The following is a 25,485-nucleotide window of genomic DNA, read 5'->3' as shown; positions in this document are numbered from 1 at the left end:
GCACACACACACCTGGTTACAATACCCCGTGGAATCCCCCGGTCCACATGATACTAGTTTCTGGGCAGACTTTATTGGCCTTGTTTTAGACTTTGTGGCCCCTTAAATGTCTCTACAATGCTCTTAAATGAAGGCTTTGTTCACACATCTGTTTGAATGAGGTTTTAACTCAGCCCATAACAAGGATTCACCCAGCTCATAACACCTCTCAGCTCCATTTTACTCATCCTCCCAATGAGGCCTAAAATGGTGCTACCCAATAACCCATCCCAAATAGAAAGAAAACAAATAATTTAACACAAATTATTATAAATGATACAAGCGTAGCTATTTACATAATCCTTGGGATGGACCCTAGACAGGCCTGTCCCAAATAAATGAAGTGGCATACAGAATGCAGTTAGGTCCCAAGACTAAACCCAAGCATAACTATTTACAGTGTCTTTCCGTCAGAGTAGTTTCACTTCACCAACATAAAATTTTATTCCCACCCAAATCTGTTTGGGGGCTTTTTTCTCCATGGATTTCCTTTCAGTGTGCTCCTGAGGTGTGTCGTTTGTTTCTGTGGAACTGCTGGCAGTGACAGTCCCTGCCCATTCTGTCTGGGTGTGGGACTCATTACTGTCACAACATTCCCAGCCTCAGTATCCACAGTTACATTCTCCAATTTGGAGAGCAACCTTGCTGAAATCCTATCTCCCTTATATTGCCTTCGATGGTCCTTCTGGATAACTTTGGGTTTAGTCCTGGGATCCAACTGCATCCTGTATTCCACTTTGTTTATTTGGGACAGTACTCTAAAGGGTCCATCCCAAGGCTTATCCAGTTTAGGGGTCCTACCTTTCTTCTAGGAATGTGGAACCAGACTAGGTCCTTGCTTCTAAAAGATTCTGTATATGCCATGATGTCACAGAAGCTTTTCATTTTATCAGAGGCTATCCTCAAATTTTCCCCAGCAAAAGTGCGAGTTTTTTCAGTTTGGGGTTCCATTCCCTTTGTTCCTTTTCAGGAACTCCATTCTAGAGGTTTGCCGGGGTCCATAGCTCATGCCCAAACATGGGGAACACTTTTTGTACTCTCATTGCTATTTTGTATGCCATCAAAAGGAATGGAATATGCTGGGCCCAGTCCCTTTGGTGGTGCTCTGCAAATGTAGCCAGCTGAACCTCCAAAGTCCTATTGATCCCTCCACCATCCCATCAGATTGTGGGTTTGCTTTTGTGGATGCCTAGAATCTCACAAACCTGTTGAAACACTTTGGATTCCAAGTTTCTCCCTTGCTCTGTAACTCACTCGGGATCCAAATCTAGTGAATACCTTCACTAAGAGCCCTGCTACTATCACAAGCTCTTGATTTCTTATTGCATATACCTCAGGTCATTTTTTGAAATCATCTCTAGCTACCAGCAAATATTGTTTGCCCGCCTCTGTCTCAGGCAACAGCATAAGAGCATCAATGGCAATACTCTGGACTGGTGCCTCCCACAAGATCCTGCTGCAAAGGGGCTCTCCCAGTTTTAAGGGGACCTTTCTTTGTAAAGCAAGCATTTTACCCCATAGAAATTTTCTCTTAGCTTGGCTAAGGTTTTGCAAATCCAAACTGTCCAGCAGTGTTAAGATCATGACACACTGAAAAAGAAGGTTCTGATGTTATATCTGGTACAAACAGCTGTGTCCATCACCTGCTGTTTTCTCCCACCTTCTAGACAATATTTCGTCTTTAAATTCCAAGCTTTCCCTGTGACCAGGAAGCTTTAATGGTGGTAATAATATTGGAGGAGACCACATTCCAGGGTGGCTGTGTTTGCCAGTTGATTTTTTAATTACACACTATCATGAGATCAGAATCCTCTCTTTGGGAAGTTTTTAGTTTGTCCTGGGTTCCATTCCTGCAAGGATAAAGGATAAAGGATATCCTTTAAAGGATAAAGGATAAAGGATAAAGAGGATAAACTGGGAACACTGCGCACTTCTGCAAATTAGAGGAAGAGAGGCAGACCTGTTCCATTGAGCTCTCCTACTTGGGGCAGTGTTTTCAAATTAGTCTCCCAACAAGGCTATCTGGACAAGGCAGGAACACTACTATGCCTATGGCCACATCTGTGTGTGAGTGTGAAATCTTAACACTGCAGTTTTTCCAACCACCTGACAAGCTGTCCCTTAGACTTCCTGGATCTAAAGAGCCATTGCAGGGAAGCATTGGTTGGTCCTGACCATAATCCTCCTCCCATACAAATAGTGAGGAAAACATTGTGTAGATTTAACCGCTGCTGGAGTTCCTTTTGGTTGGTGCAGTAATTTCTCTCTGGGGAACTTAGATTTTTGCTATAATAAGTTACCACCCGCTCAGGTCCCTTGTGTTCTTGTGTCAATATTTTCCTCAAATCATAAGTACTAGCATCTGTGTCCAACAGAAAGGGGGTTTTGAAACATGGATAGGCCAAGCAAGGCACCATCACAAGAGGCTTTTCACCTCTGAAAATGCTACATCACACTGCTGACCACTGAAATGGTTTCCTTTTCTCACGCAGTCTATGCAGTGGTTTTGCAATAGTTGGAAACCCACAAATGAACTTTCTGTAATAGGAGCAGATCTCGAGAAAGCTCTACGCCTCTGGTACTGTCTGGGGAGTTGGGTAGCCTTTTTAGCATCTCTGGTCTAATAACCATTATGTCTGAGTCTGTGTTAACTATCCCTATATACATCACGGATCGTAATATGCACTCGATAGCCAAACTCCTCTTACTGTTGTTTAGATCTGGGCTATGAAGCCAAAACTCTGGTCTGATCTTTGTACCTCCATAAGCTTTGCTCCTTCAACTTGGTGTCACCTGTTTCCTAGTCCAGGAGAGAGGCTTTCACTAGACACTTTAGACACTCTGTCTTGACCTGCCTTAAATTTATAATAATCCTTCTTTTTGGGCCAGTTTTGTCACAGTACCAGAATTTAACTGACCTATTTTTGGATTATTGGCAATTTCCCCTTTTTTACAAACCACATATATCATTTGTTGTAATCATTCAATATTGTCATGTGCCAGATTTATATTCCCTCTTTCATCATATAGATTGGATTCAGAGCTCTACTTACAGGGCTAATGACAATCAGTTTCCATCTTCCTCACTAGCAGCTGCTTTCTCTTCTGGTGCACTATTGAAAGAAAAGCTTCAAGTTCAACGGGAAAATTTCACAGCCTCTTGGAGGGTCTTTGGTCTCCTTTTGCTGATCTTGATAAGCAAGTCCAAGTCCAGCTGAACATCTACAAATTGGTGTAAAGCCAGTGTATCCTGGAAGGCCTCTGTAATATCTGGTATGCCAAGAACACAAGTCTCCACAGATACCCTGCCAGTTCAGGTAAGGGTTCTTTCCCTCTCCTTCCAGCTCCTAGCTGTGCCCTGGCCAGCTAAGATGATGGCTAGATCCAAACAACAGGTCAAAAGTCTGGGTAAGTGTGACATTATTGACATAAGCTGGGACCGTATAGATCATGGTTGCAACCAAAGTCCTGTAGTGGCACCAAATCTTGTATGAAGGGAGTCAAATAAGGTGTCTAAGACAAGGTTATGTTTTGCTGGTTATGATTATGCTGTCTATATGTGTGTATCATTTTTGTAATTAAAGTTATGAATACTGACTGTATTTCAAATTTATGCTATGCTTCTCGGTGACACCCGGATAAGTTGGTGTCAGCTCTGCCTAGCCTGATTGATGGCCCATTATGGACCATCAGCTATACAATTGACCCATTGAGAGAAGGCTTGTGACTCAGCAAGGTATGCAGGGACATGCCTATGGACAGAACTCTGAGGTTTTTCCAGGCCATGTGATGGACAGCTTTTCTTTGGAACAAAGAAAGAAAGACCACACGGCATGAGAATATAAAAAGCTGCAGCAGCTCCTCCATCTTGTCTTCAATCCTGCTTCTTACCTCTGGAGAACTTTGCTATGCTGAAGTAACTGAACAAAGTACTGATGACCCACCCCAGCACTGGATGTGCTCCAGAGACTTGATTTGAACCTGCAGTTTATTCTATCACTGCTGCAAGCCTGAACCAAGAACTTTGCCATTACTGTATGTAACTGATTCCGTTTAACCAATTCTAGCTCTCATCTGTATCTTTTTCCTTTTATGAATAAACCTTTAGATTTTAGATTCTAAAGGATTGGCAACAGCGTGATTTGTGGGGTAAGATCTGATTGTATATTGACCTGGGTCTGGGGCTTGGTCCTTTGGGATCAAGAGAACCTTTTTTCTTTTACTGGGGTATTGGTTTTCATAACCATTTGTTCCCGTAACGAGTGGCACTGGTGGTGATACTGGGAAACTGGAGTGTCTAAGGGAATTGCTTGTGTGACTTGTGGTTAGCCAGCGGGGTAAAACCAAAGTCTTCTCTGTTTGGCTGGTTTGGTTTGCCTTGGTGTGCATAGAAACCCCAGCCTTGGGCTGTAACTGCCCTGCTTTAAGCAATTTGTCCTGAATTGGCACTCTCAGTTGGGTCCCGCCAGAAGCAGCATCGTTACAGTGACGTAGTCGTGCTAGGATCCACAGAACCAGGTCAATTAAGCTTTGGGTCAGAACCCAAAGCTATCCAAATTTGAATTTTGGTATTGAGAGTTTCGTTGGTTAAAGAGAAGTTGCAACGGGTGAGCAAACAGCATATGAGGGCCTTGGCAAAAAAGCCCTGGAAAATTTGTGTTCAGAAAAGGGGATAAGCTTTAGAAAGAAAGCTACAAATCAAGAACTGAGAAATCTGTTAATGGCCAGTGATCAGGAGCACAGCCCTTACCTGATGCTACAGAAGCTGCAGAAGCAAGTGGAATGCAAAAGGCAGCAAACAAATGGCAACTTGAGCATGAACAGAAACGAGGAAATTCAATGGGTGAGAAAGCAAAGGATTGCTGCTGAGGAGAGGGTTCACCAGCTGCGACAAGAAACTGCCAGAATTCAGTTGGAAGTCAAAAAAGCAATCGAGAAACTGTATCCTCTTGAAATTTCAGTTTATAACAATGTTTGTGTGTTATATTGCTCTGACCAGGGGGAGGAGGTGGGAAATAGCTGCTTGTCTGTGCAAAAAAGCAGTTTGTCTGTGAATGAAGTTTCTGAATGTTTGTCTAATGTCTCAGAAGTGAATCTGGAATTAGATCAAACACAGAACTCATTGATCAGGACAATGTTTCTCAGGAGCACATTAAAGTGGATGGTCAAGTGGAAGCCCAACTGAGGAAGGGAAGGGTAGATTTTTGATGGGTAATGTATTATAGGGTAGTACAGCTTATAAAAGTGAACCTGAAAAGGGTAACTGGACTATAAGATGGATAGAAAGCTGGCTAGATTGTCGGGCTCAATGGGTAGTGATCAATGGCTCCATGTCTAGTTGGCAGCCGGTATCAAGCGGAGTGCCCCAAGGGTCGGTCCTGGGGCTGGTTTTGTTCAATATCTTCATAAATGATCTGGAGGATGGTGTGGATTGCACCCTCAGCAAGTTTGCAGATGACACTAAACTGGGAGGAGAGATAGATACGCTGGAGGGTAGGGATAGGATACAGAGGGCCCTAGACAAATTGGAGGATTGGGCCAAAAGAAATCTGATGAGGTTCAACAAGGACAAGTGCAGAGTCCTGCACTTAGGACAGAAGAATCCAATGCTCCGCTACAGACTAGGGACAGAATTGCTCAGCAGCAGTTCTGCAGAAAAGGACCTAGGGGTTACAGTGGACGAGAAGCTGGTATGAGTCAACGGTGTGCCCTTGTTGCCAAGAAGGCCAATGGCATTTTGGGATGTATAAGTAGGGGCATTGCCAGCAGATCGAGGGACGTGATCGTTCCCCTCTCTTCGACACTGGTGAGGCCTCATCTGGAGTACTGTGTCCAGTTTTGGGCCCCACACTACAAGAAGGATGTGGAAAAATTGGAAAGAGTCCAGTGGAGGGCAACAAAAATGATTAGGGGAATGGAACACATGAGTTATGAGGAGAGGCTGAGGGAACTGGGGATGTTTAGTCTATGGAAGAGAAGAATGAGAGGGGATTTGATAGCTGCTTTCAACTACCTGAAAGGGGGTTCCAAAGAGGATGGCTCTAGACTGTTCTCAGTGGTAACAGATGACAGAACAAGGAGTAATGGTCTCAAGTTGCAGTGGGGGAGATTTAGGTTGGATATTAGGAAAAACTTTTTCACTAGGAGGGTGGTGAAACACTGGAATGTGTTACCTAGGGAGGTGGTGGAATCTCCTTCCTTAGAAGTTTTTACGGTCAGGCTTGACAAAGCCGTGGCTGGGATGATTTAATTGGGGATTGGTCCTGCTTTGAGCAGGGGGTTGGACTAGATGACCTCCTGAGGTCCCTTCTAACCCTAATATTCTATGATTCTATGTTTCTGTGATTCTATGATTTGCTGGAAGTAGCTAAGTGTAGTGAGAAGAGCAGCAGTTTATCTGTTGGGAGTGGCAATGTGCCTGGTAAAGAAAGTTTGGATGAGCCTAGGCAGCCTTGTGAGCTGATGGCTTTGTCTAGTCAGCAGTTTGGGAAGGCAAGGATAGTGGAAGATGAGTGTCCCTATAATTTACCTGTTACCTGTGTGTAGAATTGTGACAGTGAAGGGAAAGTGCCTGTGTCTGTCGGGGTATTGACTTGCCTATGGAGGGAGCTATGCCAGGCTGCAAGCAGTTGTCTGTGAACAGCCCTGTGTGCTGGGACAAGGGAAATGAGATCCTAAGCTGTGTGTCTGGTAAAGGAGAATGTGTCTCTGGCTCTTCTTTGTCTGTGGAGCAGACAGAAGGTGCCTTTCAGCCTGTGATGGCTGAGAATATTGCAGTTGTCTCAGAGTTAGTTCTGGATTCAACTAAAGCCCAGGAAGGGAATGGTCTTAAGTTTGTGTCCGCTAGGGAGAATGGCACTGCAACTCGGTTGCATCCAGTTAGTGTCTATGCAAAATCCCAGAGACCAGACAATTCTGGTGCTTGTATTTTGCCTGTTGCTAATGTGTGGCTGGGAAAGGGTGTAGCAACTCTGTCTAATCAGGGTAATACCCTAATCAGGGCACAAGGAGATCAGAAAGGTGATTTAATTGTGTTACCTACTGATGGTGTGGAAACTGGTAGCAAGAAGGAAAAGATTCCTGAGCTTGTGTGTGGCAAAGGGAAGGAGAATGCCTCTAACCTTTTATCTAGGAAGTCTAGAAGTTTGCCTAAAAGGAGATTGTGGTAGGAATCCGCCTGATGGGCCAGAGTTGATTCTGGATGTAAGTGAGACCCAGAAAGAGTCTGTTGTTGTTCAGGGAAGTGTTCCTTTAGAGCAAGCCCTAGGTGAAGAGGGTAAAGGCAGAATTTCTGTGAGGGTTGAATTGCTGCTTAGAAAAGCTACTGGGGAAAGGAATCCTCATGGTAGTCTGTGCAAGCACTTTACTGTAACTGAAGGGTGTGAAAGTGATGTAACCAAGAAAGTTTCAGTTTCTAACAGCCAGAAATTTTCTGTTGTGAATGGATCCACTGACTTTCCTTTTGAAAGATCCATTGTGGATAGCTTTGAGAAGGTCTCAGATGGAGTGAAAGCTGTTAAGAAAGTTGAACAGTCCTATAAGCAAGTGGCTGTGTTTGGCCAGCTTGTTGGGGAGACAAGGTTGTTGAGAGAGGAATGTCTCCATGCTGATTGTGTAAGTGGACAGTCTGTGTCTCAGGTTCAGAGGGAAGACTGGGTAGCTGAGTCTGCAGAGCAGAACAGCTGTGCAGTTAATCTCTCAAGAATGCAGGGGATGGCAGGTAAACTCTCATCTCTAGACACTTTGGATATGACTTGTCGTCTCTCAGTGAACTTAACATCTAATTCCATGTGGAATCAGAGGTTGGTAAGGGAAGGACAACAGAACGTTGAGTCTAGCTTGTCAGTGAAAATGAATGATTTCTCTTTAAGACAGAGTCCAGCCTTGGAATTGGTAGCAGTGAAGGATCTGAACACTGGTGAACAGGCTCCTGTCTGTTTGAATGCAAATTACCTAACTGACTGGGAGAATAAAGACTTGCTAATAGCCCTTAGCAGAGAGAGTGCGCCCAATCAGCCAGTGAATTCTGTTAAGCAAGGGAAATCAGGGCTTGATCCTTCAGGTCAAGGAGGAAAGATAGACCTTAATTTTGCAAAGGGAAGCCACAGGCTGACCCTAAAAGGCCCAAACCCCAATGGTATTGAGCCAGAGGTGTGGCAAGTCAAACATGACTGTAGATGGACACTTGCAATGAATTTATTGTTATTGCTTATGGTAATTTTTGTAACTAATGTGTTGCTATTACCAAGAACTGTAAAGATGTACAGTGTGCCTAATCTTTTGAAAAAACCCTTGAATACGTTAAAAGTGGTACATAAGAACACACTTTATGTTAAAAGGCCTTGTTATACTGATGATGCAAAGTCAATGCCTGTAAACCGTATTGACACTTTTCACAGGGGAAAAGACATTCCAAACCTGAAGTGCTGTATGAAAGGAGAATCTGAGGCACACTACCATATTGCTTTCACGGCTAAATGCCAAGATTCCTGTACTATGGACAACATTAATAGCTACATTGACTTGATGTTAATTGGGTTCCAAACATTTGCCAGAGTTTGTATGAATAAAGTAGCTATGTTCTTTAGCTCTTGGCAAGATCTCAAAAAACCTACAGGAACCATGCTGCAAAAGCAGATCCAATCCACTATTGTTCTAACCAAGTTTTACCTTGAGTTTGTAAAGAGATTCAATCATGTTATTGAACATGACTTTGATAAACCACTTCTATTATACACCAATACTTGCTGTAGTAAGACAGAACCAAGGATAGGAAGCTCTTGGGATGCAGTCAGTGATGTTTGTGTCATCCCTTTCTGCATCAATTTTGCGTTGGGGCTGTGATGTTATTGACATAAGCTGGGACCGTATAGATCATGGTTGCAACCAAAGTCCTGTAGTGGCACCAAATCTTGTATAAAGGGAGTCAAATAAGGTGTCTAAGACAAGGTTATGGTTTGCTGGTCATGATTATGCTGTCTATATGTGTGTATCATTTTTGTAGTTAAAGTTATGAATACTGACTGTATTTCAAACTTATACTATGCTTCTCGGTGACACCCCAGATAAGTTGGTGTCAGCTCTGCCTAGCCTGATTGATGGCCCATTAAGGACTATCAGCTATACAATTGACCCATTGAGAGAAGGCTTGTGACTCAGCAAGGTATGCAGGGACATGCCTATGGACAGAACTCTGAGGTTTTTCCAGGCCATGTGATGGACAGCTTGTCTTTGGAACAAAGAAAGAAAGACCACACGGCATGAGAATATAAAAAGCTGCAGCAGCTCCTCCATCTTGTCTTCAATCCTGCTTCCTACCTCTGGAGAACTTTGCTATGCTGAAGTCACTGAACAAAGTACTGATGACCCATCCCAGCACTGGATGTGCTCCAGAGACTTGATTTGAACCTGCAGTTTATTCTTTCACTGCTGCAAGCCTGAACCAAGAACTTTGCCATTACTGACAGGTTTCAGAATAACAGCCGTGTTAGTCTGTATTCGCAAAAAGAAAAGGAGTACTTGTGGCACCTTAGTTAGTCTCTAAGGTGCCACAAGTACTCCTTTTCTTTTTGCCATTACTGTATGTAATTGATTCCATTTAACCAATTCTAGCTCTCATCTGTATCTTTTTCCTTTTATGAATAAACCTTTAGATTTTAGATTCTAAAGGATTGGCAACAGCGTGATTTGTGGGTAAGATCTGATTGTATATTGACCTGGGTCTGAGGCTTCGTCCTTTGGGATCGAGAGAACCTTTTTTCTTTTACTGGGGTATTGGTTTTCATAACCATTTGTCCGCATAACGAGTGGCACTGGTGGTGATACCGGGAAACTGGAGTGTCTAAGGGAATTGCTTGTGTGACTTGTGGTTAGCCAGTGGGGTAAAATCAAAGTCTTCTCTGTTTGGCTGGTTTGGTTTGCCTTGGTGTGCATAGAAACCCCAGCCTTGGGCTGTAACTGCCCTGCTTTAAGCAATTCGTCCTGAATTGGCACTCTCAGTTGGGTCCTGCTAGAACCAGCATTGTTACAGTAAGTTCTAAAGCACAATCAGAGCTGGGTTTCTCAAGTTTGCTGCTAGTAACCATCCTTTCTATCCTTCCTCCCAGCCATTCAGCTACAAGGTTGAACTGGGCCAAAAAAGCCTCCCCGGGAGTTTTTTTTCTCAAAAATTTTGCCTTATTTGAGCTGAGACAGCCTGACCTCTCCCCCTAGGTCTCTGTAGGTTACAAATGGGGTAGAAAGTTGTTGTAAATGTCCAATCTTAACCAAGTGTGCTAGGTAGCTCAATTCTCTCCAAGTTGCTGCCTTCCACTGGTCTGTGACCCTTTGATTTACTTCCAGAGGTGAATTTTTAGCTCCATAAGTCCTTGCTGCAGCTCATCTTGGTTGGCAAATTAAAGCTTGGCTAAAGCTTGCTTAGCCTCCACTATTTCACAGAAGAAATGCTGGTCTATGCCAGTCAGATTGCTGGTCACCTTATCACTATTCCAGCATGGACATGTCCAGACCAATCTGTCTGGATGCTTTGTAGTTGTTGCTCTCACAGAGATTTCATTTCTTTCTGGCAAACCTCCAGGTGCTGCTTCAATTCCATTTGTGAAGCTTCCAGCTCCTGTTTCAGGTCTTGTTTTAAGTTCTTCTGGCTACTTCTGATTTTTGCAAGCATCCTCATTATTTGTTCCATCTTGGTTCAGCAGAAATACCAGCTCACAATCTTTCTCCTTGGAAACTGGATCCCAAGGCAGACACCAGTGTTGCCCCTTTTTGAGCCAAGTGGCTAGTCAAATTTTGGGGCCCTGGGGATTTTCCAGAAATTGATGGAGTCTGATTGTCTCTTTTACCCAATCTTGTTTATTTACAAGTAATGTACTAAGTCCTATTTCTCCAAACACAGGAGGAACCAAGAACAAAAGGAGCAGTTTCTTAGATTACAGCCCCAAGCCTCTTTAGCCAACAGATCCAAAAGCTCTATCTCTAGCTTTACCCAGGGTCACACTGTGCTCACAGGCTACTGCTTGGCTTTCTTGCTTTTTGCCTCTGCCTCTCTCCGTTCTTGTGTGTTCTCAGTTTCTGTATGTTCTACCTTCCCTCATCCTCCCATACCTCCCCCCAGTCACAATACCCAGTGGAACCCCTTGCCCCCATGGTGTTAGTTTCTGGGCAGACTCTGTTAGACCTTGTTTTAGGTGTGACTTCTTAACTGTCTCTTAAAAGATGGGCATGTTCACACATCAGCTTGAATGAGGTTTTAATTCAAATCATAATAAGCTTTTATGCAGCTCATAACAGTATAGCTTGTATTGGCCTAAGTTTCACAAGTAAAGCTACAATATGGTTTCACAAAGAAAATGCATTAATTCAATAAGGTTAATAAAGAACAGAGTTCAAGGATCTGTTAGTTTTAGAGGTAATCCTTTCTCTTGTCTTACACCGAAGAGTGTTTTCATCAGACTCTAACATTAATCAATGTATTTTCTTAATGTCAGATCATGGCTCCTTGGCCTGAGTTGGAAAACTCTCAACCCAATAACTATACTGAAGACTCCTCCAAGCAAGACAAGGCCATGTCTGAAAAAGATGGAGAAAATCACAAAGGTAAATTATCTGCTCCCATATAATTTACATGGCTATAAAAACCTTACATTTGTGCTACGGGGAAAGATGGCAAGTAATCAGTTTGGTTTGTTTGTGTTTTTATTTCAACAGACAATGTTCAAAGTAAAGGTGGACTTCAGCCTGCACATTCCAACATTTCCTTGATAGATGAGCCAGAGCAAGAAGACCCTTGGAGTATGCCAGAGCTTCAGGACACTGGGGTCAAGTGGGCAGGTACAACCTGTCAATACACAACTTATTTACATGTCTTTATTTCTTCTCATCTTCTGCACTCTTTATCTTAGCCATTTCTTCTCAAATGTTAGTTTCTGTAGAAATGAACTTAAGATCCTCCTCTTAGGCACACAGGTTTTAAAATGTTGGCATTAACCACTCTGCTTCAGTTTCCCCATTGGTAAAATGGGGCTATAATATTTCCTCAGATCCTGTGGATGCTGAGATTACAATACGTTTACCCACCTTTTTAAAGCACTGTGAGAGCTGTGGATGAAAGCTGTCAAGCAGTATGTTAATTTCAACCTTTCATTAACCCCACTATATGTGGTAAAAACCTAAAAGTGAAGAGTAAAAAAAAAAAAAAGAATGAATTTCAAACTTCCTGAGTCTTTAAAGTTTTTATGAAAAGCTTTTATGTGGAATGATGCTGTAGTTAAAATTTTATTAACAAGAGCATTCCTCTGGGTTTATCATCCACAGAGCTCACAACACTGTCCTTGACTCCATGGACTATGGATGGGAGACTTGCTAGAAGTGCTAAACTGTTCAAAAAGAAATGCCAGATACATAAATATGTAATGTATAAAAACTTATGTTTTGCAGACCTGGATAACAAAGGAAAAATCATCTGTGTACTCACAGGGATAGCGAAGTTTATTGTCTTGCTTGGACTACTCTACTTCTTTGTGTGCTCCTTGGATATACTGAGCTCTGCCTTCCAGTTGGTAGGAGGTATGAAAACTCTTATGAAGTATCAGGTTAGGCTTTGGGTGGGCTGTTGAATCTAATTCAATTCAAAATAAATTAACTAATCAAAGAATATTAACCTTGAGAACTCATTTCATTTAAATATACAGAGGGAGGCCTCTGTGATTGAATGTTGATCTCCCTTTGTTTGCAGGATGCCTTTGTTTCCAGAATTCCAGAGTAGTGTTGACATTAGAGATTAGTGACCCCAGTTTATTTTGGAAGTCCCTTTAATTTTAGTGACTGTTAAATACACAGGTGTGTTTGTATTATCTTCAATATGTGAAAATGTTTTTACCGTGGAGAGACTTAAAACTGGATGCTTATTGAAAGCTCTCATGATCCCAGGTTTCCTGTGCCCCATGCTCAGGTAACTGCTGCCAACACTAAGCCTTGCAGATAGAAATGTTATATCATGTCACCCTTTGCTCTGCTCCCTTATTCCTAGGATCTAGTCCCCTGGAGCAGGGTTCTTGCTGATAAATACAGTAGGTGCTATCTCAAGGCCAATGCAGGAAAATCCAGTCACCACAGCTCCAGACTTGGTTAACAAACTCTTACTTTATTACTTACAAGTAAACCCATGAATGATCTAATTTCCACTTCATCTAGAGGTGCCCTTTACCCTCTCAAGCTTAGGAAAATGTTATTACAGATCCCAATTTTCAGGCTTCTTTCTCAGAAGCTGCTAGGTTCATGTCCTCCTAACCTGGTCTCCGTGCCACCTTCCTGGTAGTCTGGACTCCTACAGTTCCCAATGGACTAGTGTCTGGTGTCATGAGAGTCCATTCCTGGCACCTTCAACCAGGTCCCAGAAAAAAACACTTCCAGCCAACCAGGCTCCACTCTCCGTTATCCCAGTCCTCTTCCAACTGCTGGCTTTTGAGTGAAAGGTGGTGCTTAGCAACCAAATGAGCCTTTACCGAGTCCTCAGATGTTAAATCACTGTCTCATGTCCACCCTAGGTTTTACTTCCCTCCAACCCATACACAAAATAACATTAACTCATCACATTACCTTAAATTCTCCATAAAAGCATACAACATAAAGTACACTAAGATCCTTTCAGGATGCAAGGTGTTATCTAAATACATAAAGGCCAGATTCTGCTCATAGTTAAATTGGTGTAGCTCCAGGATAAATCTGTTGGCTTCTGTGGAGTTACTCTGGATTTTCACCAGTGTAACGGAAAGTAGAAATTAACTCTGAATTATTCATGATTATTCACAATGTAAACCAGAAACATTAACAATATGATCTTATTTAAATCTAGTATAATAGCTGGAAAATGGTTGCTTTTATGCATATCCAACTTTCACACCATTTTATTGATGTCTGAATCAGTCATTTACTTGACCAAGCATAAAACCATTCAGTAGAAAAATGCTTAAATGAGTGAATGCCCCATGTGGGATTAGACCACAGGGTCATGCTGAAAGTAAGGCAAAATATAGAGGGATTTGGACCTATCAATGCTCTACCCATGTCTGCGCCTCAGACAGCTGTTTCCTTTGAAGATCCCCTAAGACTAACTACATCTTTGTACAATGATCATAATGGTCCCTTATGACCTTAGAGTCTATAAATCTATGAATCTTTTTTCCCCTCAGGGGTTTCTCCCTCAAACCTCAACCCCTTCCCCAATTTTGATGGCCTTCCCTCAGACAAAGTAGGTTAGATACAGTTCTCTCTGGAGCCCATTGTTATACCAATAAAATAAAAACCAGCAGGATCTTATTAAAGGGGAAAAGGCAAAATGACACATTTATTGTGAATACAGAAAGAATTATAGTAAGCAGTTAGTTATAGCTATAACATTCCATTCAATTTCATATTTATTCACACATTCATTCATACACACACACACACACACACACACACATAGGTTCTGCAAGGTGGTTATCATAGTTACCAGCCTTAGAGTTGCTCATGCCAAGCCACTGGCCAGGTGGCCTGGACATGAGGAGGGAGCAGGGCCTTGTCAGATGCTCATCTGACACTCCTGGAAGTTGGTTTGCAGAATCAGACCCCAAAGTTCTCACTTTCTAGAGTCCATTTTTATAGGAATTTCTTCCTATGCCAGTCTATGGGAATTGCTTCATCATGCTGTTGCTGAATCAATCAGCAGATAGCACATTCCTGATGGCTCTGTGCTGCCAGATGTTATCTTGTTCTTTGGTTCTCCCATCCTTGAGGCTGTTGGGTGGATTCCAGTCTGCCCTCCGGGGGGTCCTCTGGTTATTTCCACTTGACGCCTTCTTCAGCCGATGGACAGTGGATTCTTAGGCTGGCACCTCCCTGATCATTCAGTTATTAGTCACACCAAGCATCCATCCACATACACCCTCTATCTCTATTTTAATCACAATTGTTAACAAAGCGAGATGAATACAACAAAAGGGCAGGGAGTCTCTGGGTGCTGTTTCTGTTGTTACAGAGTATTGCTTTGAGTCTCTCTCTGTGTAAGTAGTTGTTACAAAGAATTGCTTTGAGAATAGACTCTGTCTTAGCAGCTTGGTCTCTTGGTTTTTGGTACTGTTTCTCTCCCTCTATGTGTGAAACTTGCAAGCTGCTAATTGTGTTAGTACATTCTAAGACAGAGTCTGTTCTCAAAGCAATTCTTTGTAACAACAACTACTCACACAGAGAGAGACTCAAAGCAATACTCTAACAACAGAAACAGCACCCAGAGACTCCCCGCCCTTTTGTTGTATTCATCTCGCTTTGTTAACAATTGTGATTAAAATAGAGATAGAGGATGTATGTGGATGGATGCTTGGTGTGGATAATAACTGAATGATCAGGGAGGTGCCAGCCTAAGAATTCAGTGTCCATCGGCTGAAGAAGGCGTCAAGTGGAAATAACCAGAGGACCCCGGAGGGCAGACTGGAATCCACCCAACAGCCTCAAGGATGGGAGAACCAAAGAACAAGATAACATCTGGCAGCACAGAGCCGTCAGGAATGTGCCATCTGCTGATTGATTCAGCAACAGCATGATGAAGCAATTCCCATAGACTGGCATAGGAAGAAATTCCTATAAAAATGGACTCTAGAAAGTGAGAACTTTGGGGTCTGATTCTGCAAACCAACTTCCAGGAGCGTCAGATGAGCATCTGACAAGGCCCTGCTCCCTCCTCATGTCCAGGCCACCTGGCCAGTGGCTTGGCATGAGCAACTCTAAGGCTGGTAACTATGATAACAACCTTGTAGAACCTGTGTGTGTGTGTGTGTGTGTGTGTGTATGAATGAATGTGTGAATAAATATGAAATTGAATGGAATGTTATAGCTATAACTAACTGCTTACTATGATTCTTTCTGTATTCACAATAAATGTGTCATTTTGCCTTTTCCCCTTTAATAAGATCCTGCTGGTGTTTATTGTATTGGTATAACACCATAAACGTTGCTGATTTTTCAGTCAACCAAAGGAAAGAGAAAAATGTAAAGTGTTCCCTGATCACTCAGAAGGCTAGAGACTATGTTCGGGATCTGAACTTGGATCCCTTGGTTGTATCACCTTTAGACTGACAGGCATGGCCACATACATATTGTTTTTATGATCTTTCACAAAATGCTGTCTTATTTACTATTGACTATACAAGGCACTTTCTCACTAAAATAATTCCTTTACATAGGTAAAGCAGCAGGGGACATTTTTCGAGATGGTTCTGTGCTGTCAAATCCTGTTGCTGGTCTGGTGATTGGAGTTCTGGTGACAGTCATGGTGCAGAGCTCTAGCACTTCCTCATCCATTATAGTCAGCATGGTGTCTTCTACATGTAAGTCTGCTTACAATAAGCTAGTGCAGATCACCCTCAGACCCTTTACATTCACCACCTTTTACCTCCAGGTATGGAAACACTGAGAATGAGGAAAGGGATTGCAGGAAAACAACCTCACAGTTATTTCATCCGGGTATAAAACAAGAAATGAACAGCAATAAAAATGGACACATAGCATAGAAAACCAGCCACCCCCTAACTGTGTAAAATCTGTTTGGTACACTGACACTAGATTTGTTAACTTCAGCAGCTCTTGCATACTTCATCCTACCAACAAAGTTATTGTAACTGATTTGCTTCTGTGGTTGAGTTCTGTGAGAGTTGCATGCAGGATAATGCTTAGGATAAGACAGAATTTCTACTACTTTCACATCTTGTGGCAGTGGCAGAAAACCAGTATGCTTCAGATGCAGACCATGACCTTCAAATAATCAGAATAATCATGTAGCACGTTCTCAAGGTGCTTTGTTAAAATAAACTTGTTTAGATTATAGTGCTTGATTACAGTTACTTACTTAACAGGACAAATCCCGATCCCACTGAAGTCAATGGCAAAGCTCCCATTGATTTCAGTGGGAGGATGATTAGGTCCAATGTAAAATGTGTGCCAAGGATTTGATTTTCTCCTAATACTCCTTTTTTACTTTATAGTGTTGAGTGTAAAATCTGCTATTCCTATCATAATGGGGGCAAACATTGGTACCTCCGTCACAAACACAATTGTGGCGCTCATGCAAGCTGGAGACAGGAATGAATTTAGAAGGTATTGTGCTTTAATCTTAGCCCTTAAGAGCTATTTTCAACTCCTCTAGCAGGCTTTCTTTTGTGTTCTTATCATCACAGTAGCCACTTTACAGTTTAATTGTCCAAAGGGATGTTGTCCACTGTACAGTTTAATTGTCCAAAGGGATGTCCAAAGGGATATCATTTGGAAAGGTGAAAGTCCATTTTCTAAAGCATTTAATGAATTTGTTGTACAGTTTCAGTTATATACTTGGATATAAGCTAATTAAAATAAGTCAATGTTTAGTCCACAATCATGAAAAAATATGCAATTCTGTCTCACTTAAATCAAGGGGAATTTTGTGATTGACCTCAATAGGCTCTGTCCTGCTTAGTCATCATACATAATTACATGGCAATTCTGTAGCTTTCTGCTTCATAAAGCTGTCAGCGTTGGTAGTACTGTAAGTACCATGTTGCCTTTGTTCATGAGCTATGTGCCACTATAAAGTACAGTACAACCTAGACTTAATGCAGTATAATTGAAAATACATCTGAAAAGAGGCATAGTGGTTCCATTGAAAAGTTCCACAGTTCTAAGAGATTCTACTCTTGCTTAATAGAATCCTCCTTTTTAAAGATAAGGCATGTCACAGGAGCTAGTAAAATCTTTCTAACCAGTGGAATTTGAAGAGTGCCTGCTTTTCTACCCACATTTCACCATATTTCTATAAAAGGCAAAGAAAAACTTTGTCTGCACAGGAGAGGTTAATGTTACACTAAATAAAATGTTATCTACCTGTTGTTTACTCTCCTTATGATTTTTTTCAACGTCTGTCAATTCCACAGTAGGTAAGATATGGTAAGATGAGGAAAGTGAAACATTCTAACAATTGACTGTCTCCATTACGAGTTGATGGATTACTAACTTGACACTACAAAGGTACACTGCTAGCTTACTGATAGAGAGCAGTAAAAATGGGATGGGAGTGAGACTTTGGCACCTTGTCATTCAGTACAAATAATAAAGAATATGTGCACGTAACCAGGTGCGTGAAATGCATTTACCCAAAACATATCTCAGTGTGTTTGTTGTCCCTCTGAATCTTACCAGTCTTTGTCAATGACATACACATGACCTACCAAATAATTTGTTAGAGCTAAATAATGTATAGAAGGGAGCAACTTTAATTACTAAAGTAAAATGAAAAAGTTGCTTTGTAATATAATTATTAATAGTCATATGTATCTGTTGTTAACCTGTACTGTTCGCATCGCTCTTGTGGTGGTTGAAATGCATCAATATATTCATATTTCAAAGAAAGAATAAAAAATGACAAGTGCCTGCTAGCAGTCAAAATAATACTGACTATGTGACTGCATTGTCATTTCCATTGTCCAATTCTAATGTTCCAACTTCCACTAATATTGTACCCTCAAGCAATATTGCAAACCTAAGGTATCCAACAGATTAACACTTAGAAAATGTGTTTCCTCGGCTCACAGCATTAGGTTTTTAGTTTTAGGAACTACATTTTAAAACATATATAGACAAATTGGAGAGAATTAAAAGGAGATTAATAAGTGATTAAAGACTTGGAAAAGAAGACCTATGAGGAAGCAACTGTGAATGTTCAGTTTGCAGAAAAGAAAGCTGGAAGGGAGATCTACAATAATTGTTTGTAAATATACACAGGATTGCTATAAAAAGGATAGGGATAAATAATTTATGTTAGTCGGTGAGGACAGGGAAAAAAGGTTTTAGCTACAGCAGGGAAAAGTCAGGCTAAGTATTAGGGGAGAACAGTATAATTACAGTTGAGCAATGGAACAAGCTAATGGAGATTATGCAGTGGCTTTCACTGGAAATAGTTAAGGCAAGACACGACACCCCTCTTTCAGGGAGAATTGCTTCATATGTCTGTCCTTGTTTGATGTTTTAATCCCTCAGGGCCCGTTTTGCCAATTGCATGTAAGATTCTGTGCACTGAGAGACAGGACGGCAGGTTGTGGCCCTAAAAATGAAATCATTCCTGCCTCAGTGCAGGCTCCTTTCTAATCCATGTGATTAATCCTTTATCTGTGTTACACATGTTATTCAAACAGCAAATCATCTTTTTGAATCTCTTTTTGCAGGGCCTTTGCTGGAGCTACAGTCCATGATTTCTTTAACTGGCTCTCAGTGTTCGTGTTGTTGCCCCTTGAAGTAGTGTCTGGTTATCTTTATCGTCTTACTAATGTTATAGTTGAATCCTTTAATCTCGAGAGTGGCGAAGATGCCCCTGAGCTGCTAAAAGTCATCACAGATCCTTTTACAAAGCTTATCATCCAGGTAAGCTCTCACTTTAATGAGGCCACTTGCTTGATTCATCTTCAGTTAATCAAACTGCTCTCAGGCTGCTGGGTTGCCTGTTAGTATTACTGTACTCATGACAGAAAAGCTCATTTTATTTTATTTTATTTTATTTTATTTTATTGTTTCACATTTCCTGAAATCTTATGTATTAGATGCATGTTTCAAATATTTCAAAAAAATTGTCAATTTAATGCTGAAACTCCAGCCAGGTGCTTGTGGGAGGGTTGGTTGGGAGTTAGGCGATTGGTAAAAAATACAGTGAACAGGGAAATTGATACATGGAGAAGTTGATTTTATATGAAATCAACTATGCGTGTTTGTTTAAATGAGGGATAGGTGATGGCTGATTTGGTCTAGTACGTGGGGAAAAGGATGTATGTTTCATTTTTTTATAGATATATAAAAACAAGAAAAGAAGATTATTTTTCCAGGAGTTAAATCCCTGTTTAAATTTCTTGTTGGGCCGGAGATCAGGCCACTTCCAAGATCATGTAAAAGCAGCAAAGAGTCGTGTGGCACCTTATAGACCAACAGACGTATTGGAGCATAAACTTTCGTGGGTGAATATGAAAGCTTATGCTGCAATACATCTGTTAGTCTATAAGGTGCCACAAGACTCTTAGTCTGGATCTGTAAAAGCAGCAAACACGGCTACCCCTCTGATACTTTCCAAGATCATGTTTGCTTTACTCATGTTAGCAGACCTATTGATTTCAGTGGGACTACTTGGAGGAGTTAGATGAGCAGGCTTGGCTCTAATTTGCAGATGCAAACTACAGACTGGAATGACTGTGTTCTGTTTGTTTCTTCTCTTTTAGCTTGATAAATCAGTAATAAATGCAATTGCTACAAATGAGGAAGGAGCAAAAAACAAATCCCTGGTAAAGACTTGGTGCAAAACTAAAACAAATGTGGTGAGTGTCGTGTTAAACCGGCTTTTGTGCTCTTAAGGAAAGATATTGCCACCTATCATTCCTTCATATAGAAGGAAATAGTTTGACAGTATTATAAATACATCCACAGCACAAAAAGATATTTTTTCAATTACTACTAATGTTATTTACAGTAGTTAGGCAGGGTATTCTAATATATGCAGTTTGTGAGATTATTTTGAGATTAGTTTTATTTGTTGCATAAAATAAATGAACAAAGTGTAACACTCTTGTACCTCTACTGAAGTCAAAGGAGTTGTACCAAGTTTGAATTTGGCCTACTGTGTCTGACACTGAACAATGCTGTACACCTTTTGATTTGTCATTTGCGATTTGTCTTGAATCAAAAAGAAAAAGAAAAATCTCTTAAATCCACTATTATTTTAAATTTCTGGTGCTGCTGCAGACTTCCTGCATGTGGAAAATATCTGCAACTCAGCAATAATAATACCACCTTCCCCCCTACAATTTTCCTGTCTTGTCCATTTATATTGTAAGCTCTTCAGGGCATGGTCTGTCTTTTACTATGTGTTTGTAGAATGCCAAGCACCATGGGTCCCTATGACTGGGGACTTTTGGTGCTATTACATAAAAATAATTAACAAAAAGAGGTGAAAGTCATCTGCAATGAAGCATGAATTTCAGCAGAACAGAAAAGTGCCCCTGACAGTAGTCTCTGACTGTGATTATAAATGCTGAGGTGAAGATATAAACAGCAAAGCCAAATATTCAAGCAGGAGACCAATGCAGTATGGCAGCATTCCAGTGAGTTGATCTGACAAACCAAAACAGAACTAGTTTATTCTGATGTGCATTAGTGCAGTCTTTTGGCAGTTGCCTATTTTAGTATTCTTAGAAAACTGCTTTGTGACCAACCTGACTTGGAGCTTAAACTGAATTCATAACTCAGGCAAAACTCCCAATTAAAGGTATTTCTTTCAGAAGTTAACTTCAATATACATTTTGCTAGATTAAAGACTGCAGGATTTGGATCTTGTTCAGTGCTTCATCTAAACAAAAACTGGTTTGTTAAAGATCCCTTGGTGCTCTTAATGAGAATGTTATCATTTCTCATATGTATTACAGTTACGTTCAAAGTCTCCAAGTCTGCGGCCCCAAATGCATAAAAAGATACAATTCGTGCTCTGAAGAATTTAAAATCTAGTGCTCGAATTTTCAGATGAGCCTAATGCAGTTAGTCACTCACCTGCCATTAATATTCAATGAGCTTTGGCCACCCAACTCTCAAACACGTCTTTGAAAATCCCAGCCTAAGAAGATAAATGATTACATGGAGCGTGTGGGAAGATGGATATAATCAAATACATACAATTTTATGTGCATGTATACATTTGTTGTTCTAGAACTGCCACTCAAGGAAATAGTTAAATTTAAAAACAACTAAACAAATATTCAATATTTGGCCTCTCTGCTGAGACTAACTATGGGAACAAATTTGATAACTCCAGGTCAGGGTTCAGGTATATTAGCAGGCAGTGTGGAAAGCTTGCACTACCCCTGCCCATATAGTACCTTTTCTGTCGACAAACACAAAATGTTACTCAGCAGGACTATCAATCTACCATCTTTCAGGAGTACAAAATGCACGAAAAATAGTTCTTAAGATAGGAGTCATGTTAGATTCTCTGTAGTCCATCCTGCACAGCAATGACCCCGTAAAAACCCGTAGGTCATATTTCCCCTTTGATTTTTTGCACTCAAGTCCCATTTATTTAATAGAATACAGCCTGCTACTCTGAAGCCCAATATCAGTTTATGATGGGCTAGATTCTGTCACCCTTACTTCCTTTGAAAACTACCTTACTAGATTTCAGTAAGACTACTTTCAGAGTAAGCTACTGTCAGCATGAATAAGAGGAGCAGGTTCTGGTCCATTAAAAATGTGACCATGCACACCTCTTTAAACGTATATTCTAAAGGCTAGATTCTGATTACTCCTTGAGTAATCTCATTGAAACCAGTGGGATGGGTTGGGGAATAAGGTTCTACTCAATGACAGTAAGGATATTAGAATCAGGGCCTGCAACAACAGCATATTGCTTGGCTCTAATACTAACTGGTTGGCTTTGCTGCTGCTAGTGGCTATTTCAGAAGCTCTGATGAGAGTGGTAATGTTGTAATAATACAGTAAGTAACATTTGGCAATAAATGGGCAGTAATTGCTGCTGAATTTGCAGGAGATTCATTAAACATTGTAAGATTTCATGATTTACTTACAATAACCCCTGGTTTCAGAGACTACTATGAATCCTAGACAATCAGTTCTCTTGTGTTTATTAAATTGTATGCTTAGTCCCGTGTCTCTGATGAATAAAAATTCATGTGAAGCAAAGGAAAGGAGAAGAGATGTGTAGAACCCCTACTGCGTAGTCATTCAAAAATATTGTTAAATTGGTGCATTTAAACACACAATGTTAGAAAATTGTTTTAATAAGCCCCTTACAAGCGTAGGCACAGACAACCTGTCACTGGCTGTAAGGGCAACAAAGTGAGAGATAACAGAAAAGGAAAAACTTGTCCGTGGACTAGTGACAGTCTCAATGTCAATGGCTCAGAGAGTCAGAGTTCAAAGTCTAACTGGCTGGTAACCACTTTCTTGGACTGTAGAGTTCAACAAACAATCCATTCCATGCGTTCTTAATCTGGCTAGGATGTCCAGACCTTGTATTATATAACCCTGTTTCTCTGTGAACTGAAGAGTCAGGGTCTGTGTGTGTCTGCCACCCTGAATGAAGAATCCTGTTTGCATCCACTAGAGCTGAGTCTGATCTACTCGAGGCAACTGCTTTGAAAGAGCAGAACATGACTGGCTTGGCAAATCACAGCCAGCACAGCAAGAGTCTGGACTGGTCACTTCCCTCCTCATGGGTGTGGTTGTGGTTGGTGAACAGGTGAAGGGTCCAGTACAGGTCCCCCACTAATAGTAATTAGCTCTTCTATAGAACTTGTTGTCACTAGATCTCAAAGTGCTTTATAAAGGACGTCAGTAGCATTGTCTCCATTCTGCAGATGAGGAAGCTGAGTCATAGAGAGGTGCAGTGACTTGCCCAAGGTCACCCAACAAGAAGAGCTGGCAGTAGAACCAGGTGTCCTGAGTCCTAGTCAAATGCTCTACCCACTAGGCGGTACTGCCTCCACTAATTTCCATTAAGGACCTCAGCGGAGATAAGTTTCTTTGGTTCAAGGAAACAGTGAGATGGGTAGGGATTGTCAAGGAATTCCACAGCCCTCCCACCCACCATATTACTTTAATTAACTTGAATAAAGTTTCAGCCTTTTTTCAAAATACAAGCAAGTCTGCCTCTTCCTTCGTGGGATGCCATTACTTACAGACTGAGCTTAGCCCTGTTCACCGCTCTTAATTTATTATAGGAATGCTTTGTTGCAGTTCTTGAAAACCCATGCATGTTAGTTTTTAATGCAAAGGATTAAATTGTCTGTTTTGCATGGCAATATCTAGACTATGCAGAATGTCACCATTCCGGTCTCAGAAAACTGTACATCCCCTGACCTTTGCTGGACTGACGGAAACTTGACATGGACCATCAAAAATGTGTCTGACACAGAAAATATTAAAAAATGTAAGTAGAAATACCACTTATTTGTAAGTTATGGGTTTCAGATACACTTATTTTGTGTGAAGTGAACAACAGATCATTATAAAGGGATACAAGCAAAATGAAGTTTGACTGCTGCAGACAGTCAGACCAGCTCCTCTGGAGTTATTGACCAATTTACTTTTGGTAGCATCGCATCATTCAGACCCCACGTAGCTCTCTTGCCAGGAGCCCTAAAATCAGCACGGAAGGTCTTCCATGTCATGTCACCCCTTACTAGTCCAGTGACAGGATCCTATGGTTATTTTACAAGACTGATTTCTTGGATATTTTGATTGATCATCTTCATTGGCATATGAGTACCAGTTGGCAGAGAAGGGGTGACACACTCATCCTGCCATGGAGAACACACTAAGATTTGCTCCTGCCTTTGCATACCGCTCCCTTGCGCAAAGTTGCCTGGAGATACTCTACCCATGCGTGGGCATGTTTCTGTCTCTGTCTGCCCCTTTGTGTGGGGATGCTGTATATCTTATAGCCCTGTCCATAGAAGATCCACACCCCCCACCCCTAAAACACCCATACTGGGCAGTCAATGAGGTAAGGATTTTTTGCTACCATGCAGCTGATGAAGTGAACTGTAGCTCACGAAAGCTTTATGCTCAAATAAATTGGTTAGTCTCTAAGGTGCCACAAGTACTCCTTTTCTTTTTGCGAATACAGACTAACACGGCTGTTACTCTGAAACCTTTGCTACCTTTGACATTGATGCCATCATGCCTATTTATGGAAGAATGGCCTAGTGACAGAAATAAAATTCTGGCTAGTCTGACTTTGACTTTCTTTTTCCTTTTTAGGCCAGCATCTCTTTGCAGGAACAAATCTTGCTGATCTTGCTGTCGGTCTCATCCTGCTTGCAGGGTCTTTGATAATTTTGTGCATCTGTTTGGTGCTGATAGTTAAGTTACTGAATTCTGTGCTTAAAGGACAAGTGGCCACAGTTATCAAGAAGACGCTCAATACCGGTAACTATGTGTTGTTTCTGTGTAACTATGAATAACTGTGGCAATAAGCATCTGTACTGGCGCTTTGCACTGGCCGATCCAAAGTGATGGCATGAGTAAAGCAATATGAAGCTGAAATTCTAGAATAATATTTCATCCTGTCAGTGTGTTTCTTTTGTTTCTTTTTCTAAATTGGTGAGTGAATGTTTCACTTGTGAAGTGTGGCTGATTAAGCTGTAGAAACCAAAGTCCAGACTCTGTTTTTGATGTACTGTATAATCATTAGCTGTTAGAATCCTAGGGGTTAGTAGATATATATCCTCAGTAAATACCACGGAAGTGCTGACTGCTTGCTCTGGCATGGGGCCTGCACCTCATGTTACTGCTAGAGCTAGTTGAAAAAAGGGACAATTTTTTTGGTGCTTTCCCTTCCCTCCCCAGTTCCTACCATTCCTTCCCTTGCCCTGCTACACCCCTCTAGCCCTTTCT

General features: G+C 41.3%; 1 protein-coding gene across 4 annotated transcripts in view; it reads left to right on the top strand.

Moving 5' to 3' along the window:
* Positions 1 to 25,485, top strand: part of SLC34A2 (solute carrier family 34 member 2) — a 154,319-nt gene that overhangs the window by 17,209 nt on the left and 111,625 nt on the right. For 3 of the 4 annotated variants that reach the window (XM_074951584.1, XM_074951583.1, XM_074951581.1), the window contains exons 2-10: positions 11,526 to 11,634; positions 11,746 to 11,868; positions 12,475 to 12,603; positions 16,257 to 16,400; positions 17,055 to 17,166; positions 19,263 to 19,458; positions 20,301 to 20,396; positions 23,896 to 24,016; positions 24,850 to 25,017. In XM_074951584.1, the coding sequence (XP_074807685.1) occupies positions 11,526 to 11,634; positions 11,746 to 11,868; positions 12,475 to 12,603; positions 16,257 to 16,400; positions 17,055 to 17,166; positions 19,263 to 19,458; positions 20,301 to 20,396; positions 23,896 to 24,016; positions 24,850 to 25,017 (1,198 nt within the window). Of the gene's footprint in view, positions 1 to 3,129; positions 3,357 to 11,525; positions 11,635 to 11,745; positions 11,869 to 12,474; positions 12,604 to 16,256; positions 16,401 to 17,054; positions 17,167 to 19,262; positions 19,459 to 20,300; positions 20,397 to 23,895; positions 24,017 to 24,849; positions 25,018 to 25,485 lie in introns of those variants that run through there. The other variant, XM_074951582.1, reaches the window with a different exon arrangement.

This window comes from Natator depressus, chromosome 4, assembly GCF_965152275.1.
Source record: "Natator depressus isolate rNatDep1 chromosome 4, rNatDep2.hap1, whole genome shotgun sequence".
NCBI lineage: Eukaryota > Metazoa > Chordata > Testudines > Cheloniidae > Natator > Natator depressus.
The sequence above is the reverse complement of the archived record's forward strand: the minus strand, read 5'-3'. Positions and strand labels throughout refer to the sequence as shown.